This window comes from Leucoraja erinacea, chromosome 18 (genome assembly GCF_028641065.1).
Source record: "Leucoraja erinacea ecotype New England chromosome 18, Leri_hhj_1, whole genome shotgun sequence".
Taxonomy (NCBI): Eukaryota; Metazoa; Chordata; class Chondrichthyes; order Rajiformes; family Rajidae; genus Leucoraja; species Leucoraja erinaceus.
Genome location: NC_073394.1, coordinates 18,441,457 through 18,468,160, shown reverse-complemented (window position 1 = coordinate 18,468,160; position 26,704 = coordinate 18,441,457). Strand labels below are relative to the sequence as shown.

The window sequence follows — 26,704 nt, the reverse complement described above, 5'->3', positions numbered from 1 at the left end:
TATTGATTTTCTATGGACATAACAAAAAAGCTGTGATCGTGTGCTGTCAAAAGGCCATAACCTTCTTAAAAATTAAGAGAACTGAATGAAATTTTCAGTTATCGTAGATTGAACCATTCTGAAACAAATATAAAATAATCTAACTTGGATGACCTGAAATTGAAACATATAATTAGTTAGTTACCCAAGTGTAGCAAATTTCAAACTTCAATTACTAGATCTAAACATCTATCCATTTCTTAATAAATGATTAACATTTTTAAATAGCCCAAGTGTCCAAATAATATTCATAAATAATTCACAATAAAACATGATTTTGAAATCTCATTTACATTAATTTATAGGCCAAATGGAAGGAATTTAGTGTTCAATTGCTGTAAATTAAAGTCCATTTTAAATCGGCTTTCTAGTGGAATCCTGTGAACGCGCTGGTTTAGAACGTTCACATTGCGGTAGATTTGTGCCCTCAAATGCCCAGAAAAATACTGCGGGATATAATGGGGCCAAAATGAGCTACTCGCAATATTAAACTTGTATAAAGGGTTCTAAAGAAGCCCTTTTTAATGTAAAAATAAGGTACATACCTTTAATTGTTTGCTTTATAAAACCCTGGGGCTGCGAGAGGTCGCGGGTTTAGAGAGTGATTTTTAAACTACTATAACTATTATACAAGGCCATAAAAACTAATATTACCTTTTGCGACGGGGTCTTTCAGCGATTTTTCGTTAATGATTTACTAGGCTGAACATTTTCGATTGCAACAGCCTAGTGAAAATCGCGTTTTAAACCCCGCCCCCTCAAAACAGCGCCAAAATCACACACACGGGCTGGGGCAGATTTTCAACGACGCTTCAGGTAGGCTTTGCAACATACCTAGATAGAGAGGGGGCCTGCTCAGAATTAAACAATAGATGTCCTGGTTGCTTGCTAAGCTGGGCAAAATGGCATGGCAATTAGGTTGCCTGGCGGCACTTTAGGTCGCCATTGGCACCTGCGCAACTGCTAATTTTGAGCCCTGATATAGCTTACCAAACAATCAAACATGCTGGTATGGTGCTGCATAATCATGCAGGTGCTCTTGGTAAATGTCACATAAAAGTGAGTTGCATGGTAAGTACAACTTTAAAAAAAAAAAAAAAAAAATTTTAAATCAAAAAAAATAGCATGACTGGAACGAGTTCTTAGTTTAATGTCACTCGGCATGCTGGCATGATGCTGCAAAATCATTCAGGTGCTCCTGAATGTATATTGCTATTTACCACTACTTCTACTAATGCAAGGGCATTCGTTGGCCTTAGCCGATATGCCATCCTTGGTTCCACGAATATACCACCTCAGACCGCTTTATCTAGCATGGCAGTCCTCAGTTCGTTAACACGGTACCAGGCCTGTGTCATTCTGCAGCTAGTAGACTGATCTAGGTGGCCCGACTTCTACCTCTTCTAGCAGTGCCCTGTTTGTGTGAGGGGATTAGCAGACAGTTCAGGGTTCCTCTCACAGACTTTGACAACACTCTAGGCAGACCAGCATATATTGCCATTTAGTCGTAAATCACATTTTCCAGTTCCGAGAATGTAACTGCAAACCTAGTCCCCACTTTGTCCATGTCATGGGCAAAGTCATAGTGAATGTGCATTGAGGCAAGTGCAGACAGCCTGTCATTGCTCATGGAAGTCCTGGTGTTTGCTTCTTCGTGGATGTGAAAATGTATTTGTCCACTTTGGCTGGATCAAAGTGAGATGCCGACCGAGATCGTGTCCACTGCAAGCATGCCGCCCGAGGCGAGTGTCTCTGCCGCTCAGGCTCCTGACCAAAGGTCCTGGCTACCTCTACAGTCAAATGAAGGGGGACAGGCAGGGTCGGCAGAGAACCGTGGAGAGACGGGCTGTGGACAAGGCCAAGTACTTGAAAAGCCAGACGGCGAGGGGGTGCAAAGTGGAGCCCAATGGTTTGGGCAGCTCTGCCTCCGAGGAAGGCAGCAGCAGTGGCAGCCGGGCCAGCAGCAACACAAAGACTTACCTTGGCTCTGGCAGCCCCCAGCAGAGGGGGCAGCAGGGGCTCCCGCCTGACATTGTGCGTCGCTCCAGCTCCAAGAGGCAGCGACTCGCTGATCATGTATCGGCAGAAGTTCGAGTTTGTTCGGGGAACGGAGGCCACCAGCAGCGGCCGCAGTTTCAAGGGCAGTGGCAGCCTGCCCTAGCGGCCGGGGTGACAAGCAGCAGGGGCCGGCAATGGGAGCAGCAACATCGGAAGAGGGAGAGTTAGCAGAGGGTACAGAGGCTGCAGCACCCCAGGGTGCACAAGTAACCACACCAGCAGCACACCAGGGTTCACGAGTAACCACACCAGCAGCACTCCAGGGAGAAACAGCAGCCTCGCCAGCAACACCTCAGGGTGCACAAGTAATTACACCAGCAGCACCCAAGGGTGCACAATTAACCACTCCAGCAGCGCCCCAGGAAGCATCAGTCGCCACACCAGCGGCATCCCAGGGTGCACAAGTAACCACGCCAGCAGCGCCGTGAGAAGCAGCAGCAGGTCCCCCAAGAAGCCGTTCAAGCGGCGGGTTGGTGAAGGTGGATTACAGCGCTCGAACTCCGACCTCAGCTGCCGCTTCTCCGGAGCCTGCTCTGGCTTGGGCAGTTTCTTCGAGCACTGCAGACTCGAGCCCGAGGCGATCGAGAACCTGGCCAGGGAGAAGTTTGCTGCCGACGCCGCCTTCGAAAGCCTTGCCCATAAGTTTTGCAGCATGAAAGGCCCTCTTAGGCGACATTATCAGAGACAGCCTGAAAAGAGGTTGTTGCGTCGAGGTCGGGTCGTGACACGGCGTGATGCGTGGTGACGCGCGGTGGCTCCCCGTCTCCCCTGGATTTTGAATTGTTCAAAATCCAGGGGTGTCATCTGGATGTCTCATCATGTCATGCGCCCCGTCACATGCTGACGTATGCTGTCGTGCGGGTGACGCCCGGTTAGGGTTAGGGTCCACAGATGGGCTGTAAAATATTCTTCCTTCAATGCATGGATTTTAAACAGTACAGGTGCACAACCTTTTATCCGGAGTTCCGGAAACTGAAAAGCTCCGAAAACCGGACATTTTCTCCAGGATGTCGTCTGCACACCAAAGCTCGCGTTTGGCGCCAAACTTGACCCGAAATGACCCATGGTCAACCCAGGTCTGTACTACTGTAGCGGCTGCCTCCGCCCCGGAGACCGGGGAGACACTTAAACATCTGCAAATCATTGCTTAAATGTTAGTCAGTTAGCTTGGAGGGCTTTTATGTGAAGGGGGGGGGGGGGGGGGGGGGGGGCTTTTCACAGGTGGGGGGAACTTTAATTCTTAGTCCCGTACCTGGTCGGAGAGGCGGGGAGCGGGCAATGTCTTACCGGGTCGCCGTGCAGCCGGAGCGCTGTGGCCGCCGACTCCCAACATCCTGGGGCTGGGGCTGCGGGCGTCCAGCCGCGGGGGGCGGCGCTGGTTGTAGCTCCGACCCCGGCAACTCTACCCCTGGCTGCGCGGCGCTCCAAATCCAGCGCCGCCCGCGGCCGGACGCCCGCAGCCCCAGCTCCGCGATGTTGGGAGTCGGCGGCCATAGCGCTCCGGAGCTTACCGCACTGCGATCCGTTAAGGCATTGCCCGCTCCCCGCTGGTATCCCAGCGCTGTGACGCCGCCAACTCCCAACATCGCGGAGCTTGGGCTGCGGGCGACCGGCCGCGAGCGGTGCTGGATTTAGAGCGCCTCGCAGCCAGGGGTAGAGTTGCCGGGGTCGGAGCTACAACCGGCGCTGCCCGCAGCCCCAGCCCCAGCTCCACGATGTTGGGAGTCGGCAGCCACAGCGCTCCGGAGCTTACTGCGCGGCAACCCGGTAAGGCATTGCCCACTCTCCACGTCTCCGTCCAGGTAGGGGACTAAGAATTAAAGTTTACCCCTTCACCCCCCCCCTTCACATAAAAGCCCTCCAAACTAACTGACTAACTTTTAAGCACGGGGAGGAGGCAGCCGCTCCAGACTTTTCAAGCCGCCCGCGCTATCTACCTTATCTACGCTAAAAATCTTCCATTCCGAAATCCGAAAAATTCTGAAATTCGAGAAGTGTCTGGTCCCAAGGCGTTCGGAAAAAAGGTTGTGTAACTGTATATTAAAATAATACAATAAAATCAATTGTGCAAATGAAAAGATGTCCGAGTCTTTCAGTTTTATTTACAGATGTATTGGTCCACTTCCAGATCCAATCACCATCTCTAACTTTTCACAGGGATGGAGTCGGTTAATGTAGACTGAACTCCAGTCTCCCCTCCACCCTCTTCTTCCCCACTCCCGCACCATCCCTCATTCTCCACTCCCCCCTACCCTTCTCCTCTCCCTTTCCTCCCTTCCTCCCTCTGTTTCGCTTCTCTCCACTCCACTCTTCTCCCCCTTCTCCACTCCCTTTCCTCCCATCTCCCCCTTCTCCCTCCCTTCTCACATTCTCCAACCCCCACTTTCCCTGACGCCCCCCCATTTGTGGACCTAGCCTGTGACAGCTAGATCTCACTAATAGTACTGCACAAAGGCCACATCATCTGTTTTAGTAACATTGACTATGGGATAAATGCAGACTTTGGGAACTACACCCCCCCCTTTTTGGAAAAGCTATGTTTATTGTCATGTAAACTGAGGTACAATGAAAAGCTTTTGTTTGTGTACTATCTAGTCAAAGAAGAGACTACATGATTACAATCAAGCCGTTCACAGTCCACAAAGTATTTGGGAGTAGCTGTGATTGAGGGCAAGCTTGTGAGGCTTTGGCGAGGCGAAAAAGCAATTATTATGCCAAAATTAAGATATGGGAGTGTCTTTATAACTTTAATAGTATACTATAATAGTATATAACTTTATATACTATTGTTGTAAGATGTGGGAGAACAGGGAAGCTTTCAGTGACCTTGATGACTGTACCTGTATCCAGCTGCTACTCCTGACTCACCACATGAAGGAACTCAAGCTGAATGTACTCTGGATCATCTGGGATGCTGAGAGCATCATAGAAAGTAACTGGGATATCACCAGGCAACTTAAAGGAAGTAGACACTGCAGGAATCCTACGTGGCTATTCCCCGCAAACAAATATACCATTTTGGATACTGTTGAGAGGGCTGGTTGCTCTGGAAAAAGCAGCAGCAGCCGATTCCCTAGCACCTAAACTGGCTCTGAGGCACAGCAGGAAGGAGTCGTCAGATACACCTATAATGATGGGAGTCTTGATAGTTAGGGGTATAGACTTCTGTGGCTGCAAACTGGATTCCAGGATGGCATTATCACCCTGGTCTCATGTCCACGATATCTCAAACCGGCTGCAGAACATTCTCATGTGGGAATTGCATGGGGGGAATTTTGGGAAACTGCATTGCATCCCTACTTAGTTGTTTAGTGGGGATGGAGGAGTGTTCCAGGAATACTGGAGGGATGCGAATATTGTGCCTTTACTTAAGAAAGAGTGCAAAGCAGAAACTGGGAAATATATATCAGTAAGTTTAACATCTTTTTGCAGGGAAGTTTCTGGAGATGTATCTGAGGGATAAAGGGAGATTTTAATTTTGAAAGACAAGAGTTGATCTTCTTCTTCTTCTTCTTCTTCTTCTTCTTCTTCTTGCGTATGGCGTGCACAGCCAAATGTTGTAGGCCAACTTGTTCTATTTGATCTTATTTGATTGTGCATGCCAGGTTGATTGCATTATTTGAAACATGGTGGACCACGTGAAGGTTGCAATCTCCCACCCCACAAGAGTTGATTAAGCATAGTCAACGGGATTTTGTGTAGGTGATTGTGTCTCACGAATTTGACTGCGTCTTTTGAAGAAGTAACCAAGAAGGTTGACAAGATCAGAACCATGGACATGTCGATATCAACTCCAGTAAACCCTTCGATGATATTCTGCTTAGTAGGCTTTGATCACATGGGACCTTGGGAGAGCTATCTAACTCGATATAAGGTGGCACAGCGGTAGAGATGCTGCCTTGCAATGCCAGAGAACTGGGTTCGATCCTGTTTGCAGTGTTTGTACGTTCTCCCTGTCAAAGCATGGGTTTTCTCTGGGTGCACTGGTTTCCTCCCACATTCCAAAGACATGGAAAGAGGTTAATTGGCTTCTGTAAATTGTTTGTTTTGTTTATTATCATGTGTACCGAAGTACAGCGAAAAAACTTTTATGTTGCGTGCTCTCCAGTCAGCGGAAAGACTACATTATTATAATCAAGACGTTCATAATACAGGATAAAGGGATTAATGTTTGGTACCGGATAAAGTCTGATCAAAGATAGTCTGAAGGTCTCCAATGAGTTAGATGATAAGTCTGGATTGTTCTCTGGAAGTGGCGGCGCTGTTGAACGGCTGCGGCTCGCTTGCAGTCTGTCTGTCTTTACTTTTTTGTTGGTTTTTTTTTAACTTGTTTTAGTCGAATTTTAGTTATTAGGCTGTGTTATGTGTTGGGGGGGGCTGAAACATGGTTTTCTGTCTCTCCCCTCAGGGGAATGCGACTCTTCTTGTCGTATCCCCCTTGGTGTGTTTTCTTGGCCATTAATTCAACATGGCTGGTCCAGGACAAGTTGCTGGTGATATTTACTCCTAGGAACTTCAAGCTTTTAACCATCTTTACTTCAGTTCCGTCAATGTATACCGGGTATGTGCACCACTTTCTTCCTGACGTCGATCACAATCTCCTTTGTCTTGCTGACATTGAGGGAGAGGTTGTGCCAGTGACACCACGTTACCATGTTCCCAATTTCCTCCCTGTACTCTGCCTCATCATTATTTGACATCCAGCCCACGAAGGTGGTTGTCGTCTGCGAATTTGCAAATTGAGTTGGATTTGAGTTGGCCTTAAAGTGGTTGGTGCATAAGAAGTAAAGAAGGGGGCTGAGAATGCATCTTTGTGGAGCACTGGGATTATCATAGGAGAGGATGATTTATCACCTATCCTCGCTAATTGTGGTGTACCTGTCAGGAAGTCCGGGATCCAGTTGCAGAAATGAGTGCTGACTCTATGAATATGGAGATGTCCCTGGTGTGTAGGATAGAACATCTGTACAGGTGATTGCTGGTCGCTGCAGACTCGGTGGGCTGAAGGGCCTGTTTGCATGCTGTATCATTAAACTAAACTGGATATTGAATTGGCTTCATAATGGGAAACAGAAGGTGATAGTGGAAGGTTGTTTTTCAGGCTGACGGCCTGTGACTAGCGGTGTCCCACAGGGATTGGTGCTGAACTCATTGCTGTTTGTTGTGTGCATCAACCATTTGAATGAGAAAGTGCAAGGCACAATTAGTAAGTTTGCAGATCACACTAAAATAGGTGGTATCATACACTGAAGATGGCTACCAAGGGACCTAGATCTGCTGGGCAAGTGGGTCGTAAATGGCAAATCGAGTTTAATGCAGACAAGCGAGTCATGTTGGATTTTGGAAAGTCAAACCAGGGCAGGAACTTTTCAGTGAATGAAGTGCCCTGGGGAGTGTTGTAGAGCGGAAGAATCTTGGAGTGCAAATACATAGTTCCCTGAAAGTAGCGTCACAGACAGATACAGTGGTGAAGAAGACTTTAATGGGTTGACATTCATCAGTCAGAATTAAATATAGTTGAGGATCTGTTTCATGGTACAGTCCTTTATAATTGATAATTGACCAATAATTCTCAATCAGATTTGGGTCAGGCGAGTTACCAGATCAGTCCAAGACACATAACTCCTACTGTCCTATCCCCAGCCCTCACCCCTGTCGTGTTTTCACCCGCCTCCTTCATTGCAAGGAGTGATGACACCTTCTCGTGTCTCTTATTCCTCCTACTCATGACCCCGGCCCATCTTCTACTCTCTCAGGACCTTTTTTTATATCTAACTGCTGGGGAGACATCAACCATCTTTATTTCTCTACTATACTTACCCACTCCAGTCTCACCCCCTCCGAATGCATAGCCCTCCATTCACCTTGCTACAATCCCAACATGTTCATAAAACCTGCCGACAAAGCAAGTGCCATTGTAGTCTGACGAGCTGACCTCTACCTTGATGAGGCCTTGCTCTCGATTACCTCCTTATACCTACCCCTTGACCATGATCCCACCAATAAATACCAGGCCATTATCTCCCTGACTTTGATTTCATCACCCTCCATAGCCTCCAACTCGACACTGCCAGCTTCTACCTCCTCCCCAGAATCCACAAACAGAACTGCCCTGGCCGGCCCTTTGTTTCCGCCTTCTCCTGCCCCCCTGAACGCATCTCCACATACGTGATTCTATCCTATTTCCCCACCCCCACCCTCTTCCAATCCCTTCCCACATGAAAGTTGAATTCTCTCATTTTAGGTCACTTCAGTAGAACTGTAGTAAGTCGTGCTGCTAAAGCTTTTCGTCTCCTTTTCATATATTGTATAACTTCCTGTTTTCCAATAGTTATCAATATTTTGCATCAAAAATTGCTGAAGAAATGGCACTTTACCAAAGGGAAGACCATCTTGAATTTACTTTCATTATTTTCCAATGAGAGTAATAGAATGAAGTCAAATTTGTCCATTTCAATTTGGAGCTGAAGCTTGCAACTCTTCAGAATACAATTATGTGCCATTGTTTTTAACAAATCAGTTTAGGCATCAAATATGGACATAGTATTTTTTAAGATAAACACAAAATGCCGGAGTGACTCAGTGAGACAGGCAGCGCCTCTGGATAGAAGGAATGGGTGATGTTTCGGGTCGAGACCCTTCTTCAGACTGAGAGTCAGAGGAGAGGGAGATAGGGATAAGGAAGAGTAAAGTGTGTGAAAACGAGACATCAAAAGAGAAGAAGTTCCAGGAAAATGTAGAATAGATCAGTGTTAGCTAGGAGAAAGTGACAACAAAGCAAACAGGTAAAATGTAATCTGCGACAGTCGGACCAGTAGGAGAACTGGGAAGGATAAAGAGGGAGGGAATCAAGGGTTACGAAGTTAGAGGTCAATATTCCTACCACTGGGCTGTCCCAAGTGAAATACGAGGTGCTGTTCTGCTAATTTGCACTGAGCCTCACTCTGACAATGGAGGAGGCCCAGGACAGAAAGGTCCATGTGGAAATGGGAGGGGGAGTTAAAGTGTTTAGCAACCGGCAGATCAGGTAGATTTAGGTGGACTTTGGTTTAGCGGAAGATAATTATTAATGGAATATTTATGAACACATTCTTGGTTGCTCATGAAGCTTTTGAAATTTCAAATCACTCTGCAAAGTCCTCAACCAGTTGGGCATTACGGGGCTGGCAAAGAGGAGGGCCATTCAATCCGCAAGCGAAGCAGCAGAGAAAACCATTGGGTGGCTTTGGATTAAAAGGGTAGATCCGTGGGCAGTTGCTGCTGGGATGCTAGTCGGACCTTGATCAACCCCGGCGAGTCGCCTGGATGAGGTGTATCTGATGTTGTGAGACCCGAAACACCCGATGACCCCAGGTCACATCACTGAGGATGCATCCCAGCACATCTAGGCGTATCTTTCACACAATGAAATTAGTTGCTCATGAAGCTTTTGAAATTTCAAATCAGCTTTAAATTATTGCTAATTTTGCAGGTTATTTATTAAAATAGTCTGGTTGATGTAGTAATTTATTTTCTTCAACAGGAAGAAGATCAGAATTTCTTGTAAAGAAAGCTGCCTTGTTCTGATACAGACTAAATGCAACTGCTTCAGCTAGTTTGTGGTTATGAAGTGGTTCGGAGAAACAAATAATATGTTTGTAAATGGCGCCAGGAGAAATGGGGGAAGATTTCCCAGTGAACATCATCAGAATCAATCGAAGTTGCAGCATTCCGGAAGGGGAAATTCAAGGACCAACACAAGACTCGCACTTGGAAAACGCAGCACCCGTAAGTGACTTTAATGATTGTTCTGTTTAAGATGGAACTGCAGATGCTGGAAAATTGAAGGTAGACAAAAATGCTGCATCTATGAAACAAAGGAAATAGGCGACGTTTCGGGTCTGAAGAAGGGTCTTGACCCGAAACGTCGCCTATTTCCTTCGCTCCATAGATGCTGCCTCACCCGCTAAGTTTCTCCAGCATTTTGTCTACCTTTATGATTGTTCTGGTAGTTAATTTTTGGAATTTAATCACACTATAATGTGCATGTACAAATTATTAGCTGCATTGTAAAAGTAGAACTTGAAGAGGAAATTCCTTGGAAATATTTAGTGAGATATTATCAAACTACTTAGTTATGTGACAAAAATGAGGGTTTTTACTCGTTGTTTTCCTTGAAGTGAATGCCATCTCTGTCTAGTTAATGTAACAGTTATAACTGAGGTTGTAATCTTTTATTCCAAATTGTAAATGTCATCCACTTAAAAGTTGACTCATAAAATTGATGATGAAAAAGGACATTTGTATGATATTTATATTTTACACAAAAATCTTGATGGCAAATGTAAATAATGCAAATAACAACTTCAGTAATATTTTTGATCCAATGTAAATGTATATTTATGGATAAATTGGAAATGATTCAAACTTAGCAAAAATGATTACACATGCAAGAATACTTAATTGGCAGTAGAACATCCAGAGGTCGTATAGTGTTAAATAACTGCAAGTTCTTTCTCTAAATACCATTTAAGGCCACAGCCATTGTTATATTTTTGTTTTAGGCATTATGGGTTTTGAGGGTCACTGCTCCCGATATGTACCTTCCACTGGAATGACAGCAAAAGAGCTGTGCGAAAATGATGATCTAGCAACAAGCTTAGTCCTTGATCCCTATCTGGGGTTCCAGACTCACAAAATGAACACCAGGTATGTCAGGCAAGTATCGACCACTCCAATTTTCAAATCTAAATAGATTGCTGAAGCATTAGCGGTAAACTATAATCTATTTATGGATGCGATACAAAATTATTATTTTTTTTCTCCCATTTTTCTCCTGTTGTAGGTTGCTCACCAACTCACAACCTCCTCCAACCAGGAGGGTGAGATGGTCTGGGCCGCGGACTTCTCGATGACCGCCAACAGTAACGACCCGTGTTTGGCAGGCAGGTGTGACTGAAATGGGGTGAGCCTGACGCTGTCAGTTCCTCCTACCTCCCCCGAGATGGAACGCCTCGCTTCTGCGCGACGCTCTTGCAGCCTAGCCAAGAACTGACCAAACTGACCCGATTGAGGTAGGGGGATTCAAGTAGCAGGCAGTCCTGGGACTCGAACCCGCGACCTCCTAGTTTGGAGGCAAGCGCTGTATGGGCAATGTGACTTAAAATGTTCACTATATAGTTTTACTGAAACGAGGTTCAGTCCACGCTACTCCAAAATCCAAATCATTCCCCAAACCCCCACCTTTTTGTTATTTTAAACAATTTTGCTTAATTTTAAAGGAAAGCTGTTTGGTACAAACGGCTGTTGAAGGTACCTTTTGGTATCAAAAGTCCAGACTCCCAATTTTATTTATTTTTTATTCTAGCAATATTTTTCTTGATCTAAGTATGTTTTGTCCAAAATAGCAGAACAATAAAATGTTATGCATCATGGTCAGGCATTTTGACTATTTTCTTACCTGTGCTTTGCAAAAAACAAAATTGTATAGGATGTCATTAAGGTTTCTCATACATCATAATGTGTGTCAATATTGGCACTTACAGAAAATTTGTCATTGACATGATTATGGGAATAAAAATCTGTTGTACAAGAAGAATCCTGCAACTAAAATGTTTCAGGAAATGTTACATATATAAAAGGCTGAAGAAAATATTAAAGTCAAATGTGTGACCATTTGATGCTGAAACTTGTATTGAAGTCAAATGTGTGTGCTCATTTGATGCGGACACTCTCGAATAAAGTGTCCCACAACCTGGAGGTGATCAGATAAGTAAAACGGAATGGTAAGTCAAAGATGTTATTAGGCTGTATGTCATTTTGATATACAAAATGTGTTGTGTTTTCTAAATGGTGAGTATTATTTTTAATGGTACAATTTGTACTTTTATGAAGGCAAACAATTATGGGTGAGTAATTGAAACTCGCACATATTTTTTGAGATGGTCTTAAGAAAGCTTATGGTGTCCGATAATTGGTAACAGTTTTTGTGAATGTTGTTGGATATTCTGCTTTTCTCCAGTCTTTTTTTTCATTATTAGCTGCAGGTCTATTTTTTATTGTGTAATTGTGAACTTGGTCTCATTGGAACTGAAGAGCATCAAAAAGAGATTTAAGTTTAAAGGTTGATCAAACTTGTGGATGAATATGAAATATTAATTTAAGCTAAATAGAATGGGTCTTTAGATCCAGGGAATTGAGTGCAGAGGATGTCGGGTGAAATACACTGAGAAAACCACTGGTTTAAGTTCATTTGAGTATTGTACTTTGGAAAAGATACATTGGTTTAGATCAGGTTCCAAATGATCTGGGCTATGACTGATTAATTAGAATAACTAGTTGCATAGGCCTGACATATTTTGCTCACATTGTATTCATTGACTGGATGTCAAGAGAGTGAGTCAAGGATGTTTTATTTTCAAATGTTCCAGATAGAACAATGAAATTCTTACCTGCTGCAGCACAACAGAATATGTAAACATAGTACACTGAATACAATATAATAAACGAGAGAGAAAAAAGTTCAGTGCGTATATATACACGCATTCCCAAGCATGTGCGCACACAGTCTCGCACACACACTCACACACACAAACATAAACAATTGTAGTACAATAATAATAATCTATTGTAGTTCAGAGCTTATTTGAAGTTGTAATGTTTAATAGCCTGATGGCTGTAGGGAAGAAGCTGTTCCTGAACCTGGGTGTTACAGTTTTCAGGCTCCTGTACCTTCTTCCTGATGGCAGTGGTGAAATGATCCTGATGGATTTGACTGTTATTATCCTTTCCTAATTGTTGTAGAAAACTCTGCAATTTGGTAAGTGGTGATGCCACATAATGGTGTAGCCATAAAACCTGCATTTTATACATTAATGTTATCTATAGCCATGGTGTACCAAATTTCGAGGGAGAGTGTATTTAGGAAATTGGATGCTAATTCGGCAGCTCATTCAGCCTGGATTGGTTTGAACTACTGTGCTATTGAAGCAGAACTCGTCCAGACAAATGGAGAGCATCACATTATGCAGCATTCTTGTGCTTTGCAGACGCTGGGAAATAGTTGAGGTGTTATTACCTAGCAAACTGGTTGGTCCCGTTAGGTTTCTGGTCAATGTTGATGGTAGGGGACTTAGCAATGGTAATTCCGTTGAATGTTAAGAAAATAAGTTTGGAGTCTCCGGTTGGAGATGATCATTGCCCGGCACTGTGACTGGTGGGCTTTCAATCTATGTTTGAATATTATCCAAGTTTTGCTGCATGTTGGCATGGTCTCCTTCAGTTGTGAATAAAATTGAACATTGCGCAGTAATTGGAAAACAATGATACTTCTGACTTTAATAAAGCCAGGTCAGGAACACTGCCTTGGGAAACTACGTTATTAGTGTCTTGTGATAGAAACGATTGAACTGATAACCAGCAGTTGCACAGAGCAGGTCTCAAATCTGTGGAGAAATTGTTCTTATTTCAATTCAATAATTTTACAGAGAATACTTGGTACTTCACTTTTGTGAAGTACTGTCATTCTCATCTTACTTTGAATCCAGCAATTCTGTCCGTGATATGGCCAATGAAATCTGGAGCTGAATGGCTCTAATGTTTACAGTTTTTCTTTTCTATTTAACCCTCAAATAAGATTCCAAACAAATGTTTGCTCCATTCAGAATGCTGTCTTCCACAAAGTCATCCCTTTCCAGCCCTGCCTTGGCTCCACAGCTACTGAGAACGTTGTATGAATCGTTGTTTCCCCCCCCCCCCACACCACATAACTTTTCCAATACAAAGTCCCAAAGATTATGAGAAGCAGTTGGACAGTCCAGATTCGAAGCCTGATGACATTGATTAATTAAAATCTATAGATAATTGGTGATCAATTACGATTGGGTCAATGTTATTGAGGATATACACTAAAATTTTAGCCAAAAGATTACTAATGCTAATATTTATTTGTTCAGCCTTTCATATAACACATCCAAAAATTTGTCATCTAATCCACTCATTGTTATTCATATGCTTGGTGACCTCTGCTCCTAGTTACGTGACACTTGACTGAAATTCTAATCCCTGATTTTACATCAATCTATTGCCTTTCTCCCTCTTTCTCTACCCCCCCCCCCCCCCCCCCCCCCCCCCCCCCCCCCCCCCCCCCCCCTTCCCCCCCCCCCCCATAAATCAATTTTTATTCTTTCATTATTCGCGAAAGAAATGAATATAAAGCCGATTCTTCTGCCAAGGCTATGAAAATAAAAAGGAAATCTCCTCCCGAACCTCGCTGCTTCAAATTCTGAGACGGCTTGTCCAACATTTTGGTTATATAATTAAATACCTCCTTGTGGCTTTGTTATTGTGCTGGGAACAGGTCTTGCAATTTATTACTGCATTAGGAGCTCTATAAATAAGTTTCTAAAAAGTAGTCATAGTAAATGTCCATAAAAGGAGGATAAAGCATATATGTTTTGATCTTCCAATAGCATTTCTCAGTTCAATGCTGCATTGTATAACCGTTATACGATGAATATTAAAACTTACACTTCAATTTTTTTCTCTTCAGATTTCGACCTATAAAAGGAAGACAAGAAGACCTGAAAGAAGTAATAGAGGATTTCAAAAAGAGAGAAAATTTAGAAAAAGCGTTCAAAGCATTAACTACAGGAGAATGGGCGCGACACTATTTTCTCAACAAAAATAAAAGTCAAGAGAAATTATTTAAGGAACATGTATGTGGTGTTTTCTTTATTTGATTTTTTTTTTCCCTTCTAACTTTTTCAGATAATGATATTTGATTAAGAGAACTAATTATTCCAACAACATACTCTAGTTCTCAAAAGTTTTGATATAATTTGTTGAAAGTTTATATTTGTAACATAGAAGCTTTTTAAGATTTAAGGTTTCTACTTTGCATCTGTTCACATTATCAACTGTTAAACTGCTGAAGAACATAATTATAAATGACTTCTGTGCAAAATATTTGAATGTGCTTTCATCTGTTATTGAATAATAAAACTCTGATTGTAAAGCATGCTGTTTTGCATTGTCCATATGGCCCTGTTTCTTAAGCAGAATCACTTTTGGGAGAAGTCAAATTGACTCAATAGATTGCTTTTGGAACAAATGTCATTTGTCAGGGTAATTGGCTTGAATATGTGGTTTGGGGGGAACTACCACTCTGAAGGGTACCACATGTGGACTGGTTTGTCAATATGGAACATGTTTTCAGCAATAGATTTGGGGATGCAAGTAATTTTATGTTGTAGATGACTTCACTTTCACGGTGCACTCCACACATGGTCTTCCATGAACCCATTTAAGAAGTGTCTACCTTAAATTGCTAAAGTTAATGCTGTGGATTTATATTTCTTACAGACTAATAGAGATGATAATCTTATTTGGCTTCTTGCCGTCCTTTGCATTGAAAAGAATCAAACCTCCATGTCTGTGTAGTACAATCAAAAGAATTTAAGAAATAGAAGGAGTGGGCCATCTGGAGCTACAAGCCTGCTCTATTATTCTCTAAAATCATGGTTAATTTTCTACCTGTACACATTTTCCAGTACTTTTTCCATACGCCTCAAATCCCTTAAGGCCCTGGAATCTTTTGGTCTGTTCTGAATGAGGATAAAAATTGAGCTGACAAAAACAGAGAATTCCAATGGTTCGGAGTGAAGAGATTTCTTCTACTCTGTCCAAAATGCTTTATTCTGAAATGGGACCCGTAGTCCTCAGCTGGGGAAATACTTTCATTGTATTCAGCCCTGTGGGGAAAAAAATATTCTCCAAGAGATCTCATTCTTCAGAGAAATACTGCCACGATCTACTCCATCGCTCCTTGTACATTAAACCTGCCATCCCTGGAATAATTCGAGTGATTCTTGCTACAAAGGATTGCATTGCCTTTGTATATATTTTCTGGGGTAAGAAGATCAAAATTGTGTCCAATACTTTGTGTAATTTCACAAAGGTGGTATAAATTTGCGGTACAACTTCCTTTCGCTTGTGTCCAAATTCTCTCAACTTTGATTCAAGTGGTTTGTTATATATTTATGGTCAGGGTAAGTTTGAGCAGTGCTAGCCCCTTCCATTCTCACCAGTACTAATTACGTAGAATGTATACGGAGAGTCTACATCAGTCTGAAGAAGGGTCTCGACCCAAAACGTCACCTATTCCTTCGCTCAATAGATGCTGCCTCACTCGCTGAGTTTCTCCAGCATTTTTGTCCACATAGAATGTATATATTCCTTTTTTGTAAGAGTGGAGTGGGAATAACATGACAAAGGGTTCTGGATTCAAAAAATAAATTGGATGAGGGGTGTAGCCTGTGTTTTGCATGTGCAGTGTTTTGCTGAATTATAGGCCTGAGTCACACAGGTCTTTTGGTCCTCCATGTCTATACTGACCATGCAATACCTAACTATACTAGTTAGATTTACCACTACTTAGCCTATAATCTGCTATGCTTTAGCAATTCGGGTGCTCATCCAGATGCTTCTTAAATGTGAGAATACCCATCACCATTACCTACTCCGGCGTTGTGTCCAGATTGCAACTGCCTTCAGATCCCTCTAACACTTCTTGCTCGACACCTTCAATGTGTGCCCTTTAGTCTTGGACTCCTCAGCCATGGGGAAATATTTTCCCTATTTATTACCCTCATAATTTTGTGCACCCCGTCAGATCCCTTCTCTGCTTCAAGGAAAACAAACTCATGCTATCATCTCTACTAATAATTGATGCCATCCCAAGCAACATGCTGGTGAATCTCCTTTTGCACCCTCTTCAGTGAAATTACAGAACTGCCCACTGTATGCATAACCACAATTTCTTATAAGGCTGTACCAAGACATCCCAGTACTTTTATGCCCTGGCAAATAGAAGTAATGACCCCATATGCCATCTTTGCCAATATACATACTTACCTTGCCATTTTCAGGATTCTTAGACATACGCCATTTTTTTTTTTTTTCTCAATGATCTGTAGAGTTCTACCATTCCTAGTCCATATCCTATTCTTATTTGACTCCACCAAATGCATCACCTCACGTTTATTAGGACTAAATTCCATCTGCCACTACCCTACCTGTTAACTAACTTCAATCTGTAGACAATCGAACTCGCTATCAATAACACTGTATCTTAAAAGCTTTGTTGGATTAATATTTGAGATTGTATTAGGATTTATTGGAAATAGTGATTCATTGAAGTTGGTTAAAGTTTAGCTGTATAAATTAACATTAAAAAAATTGACCCACAAAATGTTTAATGTATTTTGGGCAGGTTTTTATTTATCTGAGAATGTTTGCAGCTGAGAGTGGATTTGAACTCTTACCATGTAATCGGTATTCCTCTGAGAAAAATGGAGCCAGGATAGTTGCAACCAGGGAATGGTAAGACCTGTACTAATGTAAAATTATAGATTAATTTTTGCATGTAATTATTTAATATTTGATGCTGATACCATGTTATGCGGTCACAGTTGGGATTTGTTTAATAACACCTGCAAAGCACTTTGGAACGTTTTACTGCACTGAAGATTATATTTAAAAATATTTACTTTTTAAAGTCACAAACATTGATTCTATTGTTTAAAAAAAAACTATTCACTTTGCTACAAGCAGGATATTGCTTCAAATTGGAAACTGGTCTTGAGTAGAAACAAAATTCAGGACCATTCGTTAGAACTATGTCGGAGATGAATAACATTTAATCAAGTTCAGTGTTGGAAAGGAAGATGGATGTTTGAACAAACGATCAAGTATAGGGCTGGAGGGTGACAGATTGAGTGTAGTCATTGGTAAATGGAAGTGAAAATATGATGCATAAGAACAAGAATTGGTATTGATGGGTTAGCCATTTTTTTTAAAATAGAGACATTTTTAAAATTCGCATTGACTTTATGATGCAGTGCCCAGAGCCTTGCCACCTTGTTAAAGGCACAAGTAGAGTGTGTGTGGGAATGTACTCCATTTGCTATCCAATGCAAAGTATCTCACGGTCAGTGGCAGAGTAGCTACCACACTAAAATGTATTACCTTTTCACCCTTTGGTCATGGTGTATACATATACTAGATGATTTGCAGCAACTCACTACAGCTTCTTCACATACATTTCCTACACCCTTGACCTCTGCCACTCAGAAACCAAGGGTAGCGAATACATATGAATTTCATTACCTGCAATTTCTTTAAAAGCATCTAAATTCTGAAGTATCTCCATTCTGTCATTATTTCCAAATTAAAATCCTGGAAGTCCTTACCCATCGACACTTTCTTCTACAAGGTATCAATACTGTTTGATGAATTTAAACAGGTTTCTCATTGCCCTTAGGAAAGTGTGCTATTTCTGAACAGCGCTTAAACCTTGTGGAGAATTTTTGTTTAAATAGAAGAAGGCACAGAAAACCTGGCAAGAGATTTGATGCTTCAGTGACCGAGTAATGCTGTGGAATTAAAGCAAATAGATCAGCTTGTTTAAAAATTGACATTATATTCACAGATGGGAGATATGTTTGTCAGATCAGTATCCCTCATTATAGAACATTAGTACATGTGAAATCTTAGAAGTTAAAACTTGAGAAATAAACCTGCAAATAAGCTGGAGTTAGGCACAAAAAGCTGAAGTAACTCAGCCGGACAGGCAGCATCTTCGGAGAGAAGGAATGGGTAACGTTTCGGGTCGAGTCCCTTCTTCAGACGTCTGAAGAAGAGTCTCGATCTGAAACGTCACCCATTCCTTCTCTCCAGAGATGCTGTCTGTCCCGCTGAGTTACTCCAACATTTTGTATCTTTGGTTTAAACTAGCATCTGCAGTCTTTTCCTTCACATAAGCTGAAGTTCATGTACTGCTGCTAAAGTTAGAAAATATATTTTGAGGCAACTAACAGGGATTTAGCAAAAGAAAGATGTTTAATTTTAACTTGGATACAGAGGCAGGTTTTAAGGAGGAGTGATTGGAGTATGTAAGTGCAGAGTCATCATGTTGCTGAGTTATTGAAATACGATCTGAGAAGAAGTGGGCCTATTTATGATTGGAATAGGGAGGAATTTCTCCTGAGTGCTGTGATTCTTTGGAGTTTTTTGCTACCAAGACTTGCAGGAGCAGAGACCCTAGATATATTTAGGGCTGAGACCAGATTCTATTCTGTAAAGCAATCATGTTATATAGGATGATGACAAGAAAGTGCATTTGGAATATCAGATCAGCCATAACAAAGCATTTTCCCCTCCCACTGGTTTATAAAATGGGAACAATTTAAGTAAACATGACAATTAGTAGGAGATGGAGTACCGGTAATTTAATCGGAAGAGGGTCATGAGGATATGAAAATAAAATAGATGGTCAAGGTGAGCTCAGAAACTGAGAGCAAGATGGGGTTTCAAGTGTGAACTTGATGAGCAAACTGATAGAAGACCTTGTATGTTATCTGGTATGTTAATTAACTATTAGGCAGGTCCTCGTTCAGTATATGTTTAGAGCTTTGAGTCCTATAATTTTTTTTTGAGGATGTGCTTAAAATATATCTCAATGTGAAGTGGTTTCCATTTGCCTAAATCTAAAGTTAAAAGCACCTTCTCCACAGAGTGAACCTTCAGGTAGTGCTCTCTTGGCCTTAAATGCTCTGTTTAAATCTTTCACTATGCACATTTAGTCCCTCACATAATTTATGCTCAGTTTTAAAGATAATTCATGTTTATCTCCAATATTAGCACAGATAAACTACATGGGTTAGCATTTTGTAATGAATGATAACTTTGAAACGTAATAATATGTTTTCCACATAATCTAGCAGGAATTATGTTTGTCGATTCTGTTAGTACCCATGCGTTTCATATACTAAAGATATTAATTCTATGCAATGTATCATTTGCAAATAGGAAGAAGAATGACAAGATTGAATTACTGGTTGGCTGCATAGCAGAGTTGTCAGAAATAGAAGAAAATATGCTACTTCGGCACGGAGAAAATGATTTTAGTGTTATGTTTTCCACAAGAAAGAACTGTGCTCAACTATGGCTAGGACCTGCTGCATTTATCAACCATGGTATGGAACCTTCTAAGTAATATACATTGCATTATTTTATGAGTAGCATATCTTGAAGAGTAGTTGTATTCTTTAATTTTTGATCTAAACCACTTCCTCCAGCAGTTAATACCATATGCATACTTTTTCCTCGGTATGGAAAAAGTTGCTCCTCAAGTTGATATTAAAGCTTTTCCCCTCTCACCTTAAACCCAAGCCTTCATTCTTGACTCGCCAGTCCTAGGAAAAAGACTGCTTTACCATGCCAATGCTGATTTTGTATACCTCTCTATATAATCAACATTCAGCCACTCCAAGGAAATGCTTCCCAACTGCCTACCGACGCATGGTCTTCAGCTCAAGCCTTGTGGAAAACCCAACACGTGCCTGATTTCCCCATCTCCAGCTGTACACAGAATGTCCAATCCTGTTCTGACCACATAATCAATCATATTTCCATTCTCAATCCCCCGACTTTGATCGTGTCCCCAACCATTTTCCCGTCTTCCAGCTGCACCCAATGATATGCTGTAATGTAGAAAAAATAGTCATTTTTTATATAAAACATGCTGGGAACAGAAGTAGGCCAAAAATCCCTGAGCACTTGCATTTCCATTTCATTGGATCATCGACACCTCTCTTACCTTTCTTGATCTCTCTGTTTCCACCACAGTGGACAGACTATACTAAAATCCTACAAACTCTCTCAGTTATCTGGTCTGCATTGCTCTCACCCTGCCTCTTCCCGTATTCTGAATTTCTCCGACTTCATTGCACCTGCTTCCACGATGAGGTTTTCCATTCTTAGACATTCGAGATATTCTCTTCTTTAGTAAACATGGACTCCCCCTGCTGTCATTGATGTCTATCTCCACCCCGTCCACCTTCCGCAACTCCTTTGTTCACTTATCTTCCCGCCCAAACCACCTGCTCCCCAGGTACTTTCCCCTGCACCCACTAGAGATTTAACACATGTTCCTATACCTCCCTTCTCTCCATCCAGGGACCCCCACAGTCCTTCCAGGTGAAACAGAGATGTACAAATTGGCCTCGAATAACCACATCTACTGCATCTGGTGTTCCTGATGTTGTCTCCTTGACATCAACGAGACAAGTGGAGACTCGGCGTCCGCTGCCCCGTATTCTTGAGCTCTGATGGATCTCCCAGTTGCTAACCAAATCTGACGACTCTTCCCATTCCCGTATTGACTTTTCTGTCCTGGTCCTCCTCCATTGCCAGAGTGAGGCCAAATGCAAACTGGAGGAGCAACACCTCATATTCCATTGGGTAGCTTATAATCAATGGCCTGAACATGAATTCTCCATTTTAAGTAACTACAAAGCCCTCCCCCTCTCCCTTCTTTTCCGCGTACCTTCTACAAGGTATAAATACTGTTTATACCTTGTAGAAGGTATAAACCGTATACCTTCTAATGATAAAAAACAAATTCCACTTACCATCTTAATTACCTACACTGTAATGTAATTAATACTCTGGTTTTCTATTCGATAATCGGTTAGTTATAAATATGAGTTCCTAACATTGATCCCTAATGTACACCGGGCACTGTAGCTGACCAACTTGAAAATAATCCCCATGGGTTAATGCGCAGAGCACAAAAAATATATATATATTATTCTCAATTCCAGGAATCATCAATCACCTTATTGAATGCTGTTTAATAATTGAGAGCAGTAGATTTATTGGCTCTTCTTTGCTCCCTGGGTTGCATCATCCAAGAACTCTACTGCATTTGTAAACAGTATCCCATCTTTCATTAACAATATTAATTCTTGATCAAGCTATGCATTTAGTCATGTTACCGATAACCTGGTGATGGATTCCATGAATGAATCTGAATTACTCTCTTTGCCAATGAGTCAACCTATTTCTTTAACTTTCTCAGAGCAAGATCCACAATCAATATTGTGATAGATTAGATAATCACCTGTCCTGTTGCTGGCTTGAGGGCCAAATGTTAGCCAGGACACTACAAATACTGCTAAACGTGACTAAGAACAGCAATCTAACAAGCAAATTAGTTATTAGTGGGCAGTAGAGAAAGTTATTTTTTTGATAAAAACACATCAATTGATGCTCCTGAACATCAGTGATGTAACCTGGGGTCATTGGGTGTTTCGAGTCTTTCAACATCGGACACCCTCACCCAGTTGACCCAGCCGTGATTGATCAGACCACGACTTGTGTTCAGATGGCATTCGCACCTCCCCATGGACCTCCTCTCCTGAACCAGAGCCATCTAGAGGCTTTCTCCGCTGCCTCTGTGGTGTTTTTGATGGTTTTTCTCTTTCCATTCCGTTGATGTCCAGTGCACTCAAGGCTTTGTAGAGCAATTGCCCTGCAAAACCTCTGCAGCCAACCTTGATGGGCATACACCTTGCCTTCCAGCCCTGCTTACGGCAGTCTATGACCAGCTCTTCGTACTTGGTCGTCTTCCTCTCGCGGGCCTCCTCCAGACGGTCCTCCCACGGCACTGTCAGTTCCAACACGACGATGTTTTTGGTCTGGCCTCAGGGTGGTCGTGGCAATGTGCTGTGGAAACTTCAACTGTTTCACCAGGTCTACAGAAAGCTGCAAGTCCTGCGCAGTCGCCAGGATTCCTGACGGATTCCTGGCTGCTTTGGTTCTTGGCAACTGCACTCCGGCCTTCACAAAGGTGATCATCTGGGTGGTGAGCCGTGCTCGTCTGCAGCTGCTGATTCCCATGCTGATGGGTGTAAGAACCTGGTTGTGACGCCAGGTGTACCGGCCCTGCCCAAGAGCCTTTACTAGACATTACTAGAACCTTCTCCGGAGGTCTGTTCTGAGTGACTAGTTGCGCCACTTGGAAGCTTCGGGCTCTATGGGGTGCTTCCGGGCCCGGCTCCTCCTGCGTCTCACCAGGTAAAATACCTGTGCGATGTGACACTCCCCCTCCCTCCAAACACTTCATCCGGATCTGGTGAATCTTCAGGCCTCGGCTGTTCTTGCAGACTTTTCCACATCTGCATTTCATACTCGTAGTCGGTTGTCCATTGCCATTAGTCATTAGCCTTTGATCCATCAAATTGGGGTGCTCATCCTCACCCCACCTCCCCCCCCCTCCTCTCGGGCACCCCTGGGGGTGTTTTCCCATGCGTTTTTCTGTAGCTCGATTTGGGTCTTCTCTCGGAGGATGCTGTTTGAGCTGCCAACCCGCCCCGCCCTGGTTGCCAACTTTCCGAGCTGTCCTCTGTCTCTCCAGTTGTCGCCACCCTATTCTTGGTTGTCAACAAGTCTATTCCTGGTTGCCACTGATTTCGCCAGGACAGTGATTGATAAAAATACATCTATTGATGCTCCTGAATACATCATCAGTGATGTAAAAAAAAAAAATCAGGTTTCTTTACTAACAAGATGCTCAGTGTACACTGGGGCACAACTCCAAACCAACATTTGTGACTCCAGTTGGGGTCAGCTGGGAGGCATTGTAACTAAACCACTTTCAAAAATACTCTGATAACATGCAATTTCATATTTCAGAAATTCCTATGGTATGACATCTAGCTCACCAGAACTAACTGCACTCTGTTCCAAATTGTCAAAACCCTGGTTCCAGTGAGCCCAGTCTCCTGGGACCGCCTCGCCCGAAGGTCCCACACCCTGCCGTCTCGGTTAAGCCGGTAATTCTGCCCCCCAACTGCTGCCTTGTACAGCAATGTTAACTTCATGACAGTGTTGCACATAGAGCAAGGCATATCTGTTGGAAAGTGAGAGCCTTTCAATCAGACCAAAATTTTAGTAGGCATGCTCATGCATTTTACTATGAATAAAACTCAATTTTCAAAGTTGTTTTAATCTTAATTATGAATTAATTTATTCTGTTTTCTTCCTCAATTTGATGTTCCTTTAAGACTGCAGGCCAAACTGTAAGGTGAGCCATAATTTTACTTTTTGCAAATCAATTATTTTCATGAAAATCTAAATCTGATATTTATTGAACAAGAATTTATGTTTTATTTCTTTCTAATCATAGTTTGTGTCAACTGGTCGGGATACAGCTTGTGTAAAAGCGTTGAGAGACATTGAACCGGGTGAAGAAATCTCCTGTTACTATGGAGATGGTTTCTTTGGGGAAAATAATGAATTCTGTGAATGCTATACATGTGAAAGGTAAAAATGCTGATTCTTAATTTAATTATTTAATACGAATCAGTATCTCTTGAAAGTTGGATAAGAACTCTGTATTTAAAACTCCATATTTCAGACGTATTTCACAAATATCCTTTTTGTTTTGGTGAAGTGGTTTGCCGATGACATCTGAATTAAATTCCCACTTACTCAGATACTTCAGTGAGAACTTGCTGGACAAAGATAGACAAAAGTGCTGGAGAAGCTCAGCGGGTGCGGCAGCATCTATGGAGCGAAGTAAATAGGCAATGTTTTGGGCCGAAACCCTTCTTTAGACTGATGTAGGGTGGGGGGGCGGGGAGAAGAAAGGAAAAAGGAGGAGAAGGAGCCCGAGGGCTGAGGGAGAGCTGAGAAGGGGACGAGACAGCAAGGGCCAAAGATCTTATAGCGGAGCAAGATAGGCTGCTCCTGCTAAATGCAATGGGCTGACGTGTAGTACGCTATGGAGGGGATCCTGGGCATTTTTCCCCGCCCTTTTTAGTAACCTGAACCTACCTGACCCGACCCGACTCGCAGTGTAATCAATGTTGCGGGGCAACAGTTTGTGTGGGTTAGATTCATAAATCTGTCAGTTCAAACTTCTTGTCAAGAATAAAATTTGATTCTGGCAATTGTCTTTTTTAATGTTTTTTAAATCATTTCTTTTTAAAAGGCTCACAAGCAGTGTTTGAGTTGATTCTGTAGTAACCGGAACCGACCCGACTCGCAGGGTAATTGACAGGGGGGGACATTTTGTGCGTGATATAGGGTTAGATTCATAATTCTGTTAGCTCATAATTCTGTTAATTCTTGTTAAAGAATAAAATGTTTATAAACACACATACATGAAAATTATATAAATGTATATAATCATATACCACACACACAATTATATTTCTTCTGATCCAATAATGAACTTTATTTCAGACTAGACAAGGGACATTGTAAACACAAGAAACATTGTAAATAAGAAACATTGTAAACCTCCCCGCAACTTCACACACACTAGGCCTTATCCCCCCCCCCCTGGCACTCCCTCGCCTGCCCCCTCACTACAATGTCTCCCCCCCTCCTATGCCCCTCTCCCCGCTGCCCTGCACTCCCTCTCCCGCTGCCCCGGATCCCACATTCCCTCTCCCGCTGCCCTGGACCCCACACTCCCTCTCCCGCTGCCCCGGGCCGCGCACTCCCTCTCCCCACTGCGGATCCAATCTTTGGCCGGAAGCGAGATGGCTGAGCAAGATGGCGGAACAAGATGGTGGGGGCTGGTTGCTAAAATGAGTCATAAAATCACCCATGAATCCGCCCATGAGCGTACTACACTTTTGCGTGAGAGTAACCCATCTTGCTTCGCTATAAGATCTTTGGCAAGGACTACCGGAAATTGGAGAATTCAATGTTTATGCCACTAGGGTGCAGACTGCCCAAGCGGAATATGAGGTGCTGCTTCTCCAATTTCCGGTGGTGCTCACTCTGGCCATGGAGGAGGTCCAGGACAGAGAAGTACAAAGGCAGCTTCATCCTCAGAAACAAAGCCCTTTGTCAAGGCAGGTGCTCCGAAATGTAAATCTTGTCATTTTAGTGGGGAACTAGCAACAAAACAAGCACTGTCCACAAATCAAATGGGGGAGGATTCTGACTTCTAACCAACATGCTGCCCAGCTTGGATAGCTATCGAAAATTGGACATTCCTAATGTTTAGAAACATTGAAAAATAAAAGTTCAAAAAATTTATCTCATGCCGGCACAATGGCACAGGAGTGAATGATGCTGTCTCAGCTCTGGGAACCTGGATTAGATCATTATCTTGGGTGCATCCTGTGTGGAGTTTGTAAGTGTTCTTGTGATCACATGGATTTCTGTATTGTATTCTGGATTCTTCCCACATCCCAAAGATGTGCTGGGAAGGTTAGTTGGCTGCTGTGAATTATTCTTTTGTGTAGATGGGCAGCGAAGAATCAACTTGGGTTCTCAGAAATGGGCATAGGAGAGAAAATTAAATTGCATGGGTGGAGGAAAGTAGAGCCTGGGACATGATTGAAAATATTGGTTTGCTCGGGGCTGGCATGGTCCGAACAGGCTGAATAGCCTACTGTGTTGCAATATGTCACTCAGTTTTGTTTAGTTTATTGTCAGATGCACTGAGGTACAGTGAAAAGAAGTTAAAATATTCATAAATGCAAACAACTGAACATCTAAAAATATCGATGAATACTTGCATTCCTCAGCCGTTCGCCCTTTGAATTCGATGAGTAAGTTATTGCTGCTGCTTCACATCACTGGGGAGGATTGACATTTATTTCTATGTCGCATTAAGAGGAAACAAGTGGTCGATTGATCCAGCTAAATAGCAGTGTTTGTTTCTTGCATAAAATAGACACAACCTCTGATATATTCAGTCTTGGGTTATACAAAATAGGATAGAGTACCTTGAGTTTTTATCTATTTATATTTTGGATAAACT

At 42.6% G+C, this 26,704-nt stretch overlaps 1 protein-coding gene across 8 annotated transcripts in view; it reads left to right on the top strand.

The window, feature by feature from the left end:
- Positions 1-26,704, top strand: part of kmt5b (lysine methyltransferase 5B) — a 49,378-nt gene that overhangs the window by 10,748 nt on the left and 11,926 nt on the right. For 6 of the 8 annotated variants that reach the window (XM_055649449.1, XM_055649447.1, XM_055649446.1 and 3 more), the window contains 7 exons: positions 9,620-9,864; positions 10,641-10,794; positions 14,627-14,792; positions 17,348-17,457; positions 19,945-20,111; positions 23,985-24,004; positions 24,107-24,243. In XM_055649449.1, the coding sequence (XP_055505424.1) occupies positions 9,702-9,864; positions 10,641-10,794; positions 14,627-14,792; positions 17,348-17,457; positions 19,945-20,111; positions 23,985-24,004; positions 24,107-24,243 (917 nt within the window). In that variant the 5' untranslated portion in view covers positions 9,620-9,701. Of the gene's footprint in view, positions 1-9,619; positions 9,865-10,640; positions 10,795-11,004; positions 11,151-14,626; positions 14,793-17,347; positions 17,458-19,944; positions 20,112-23,984; positions 24,005-24,106; positions 24,244-26,704 lie in introns of those variants that run through there. The other 2 variants (XM_055649451.1, XM_055649452.1) reach the window with 2 other exon arrangements.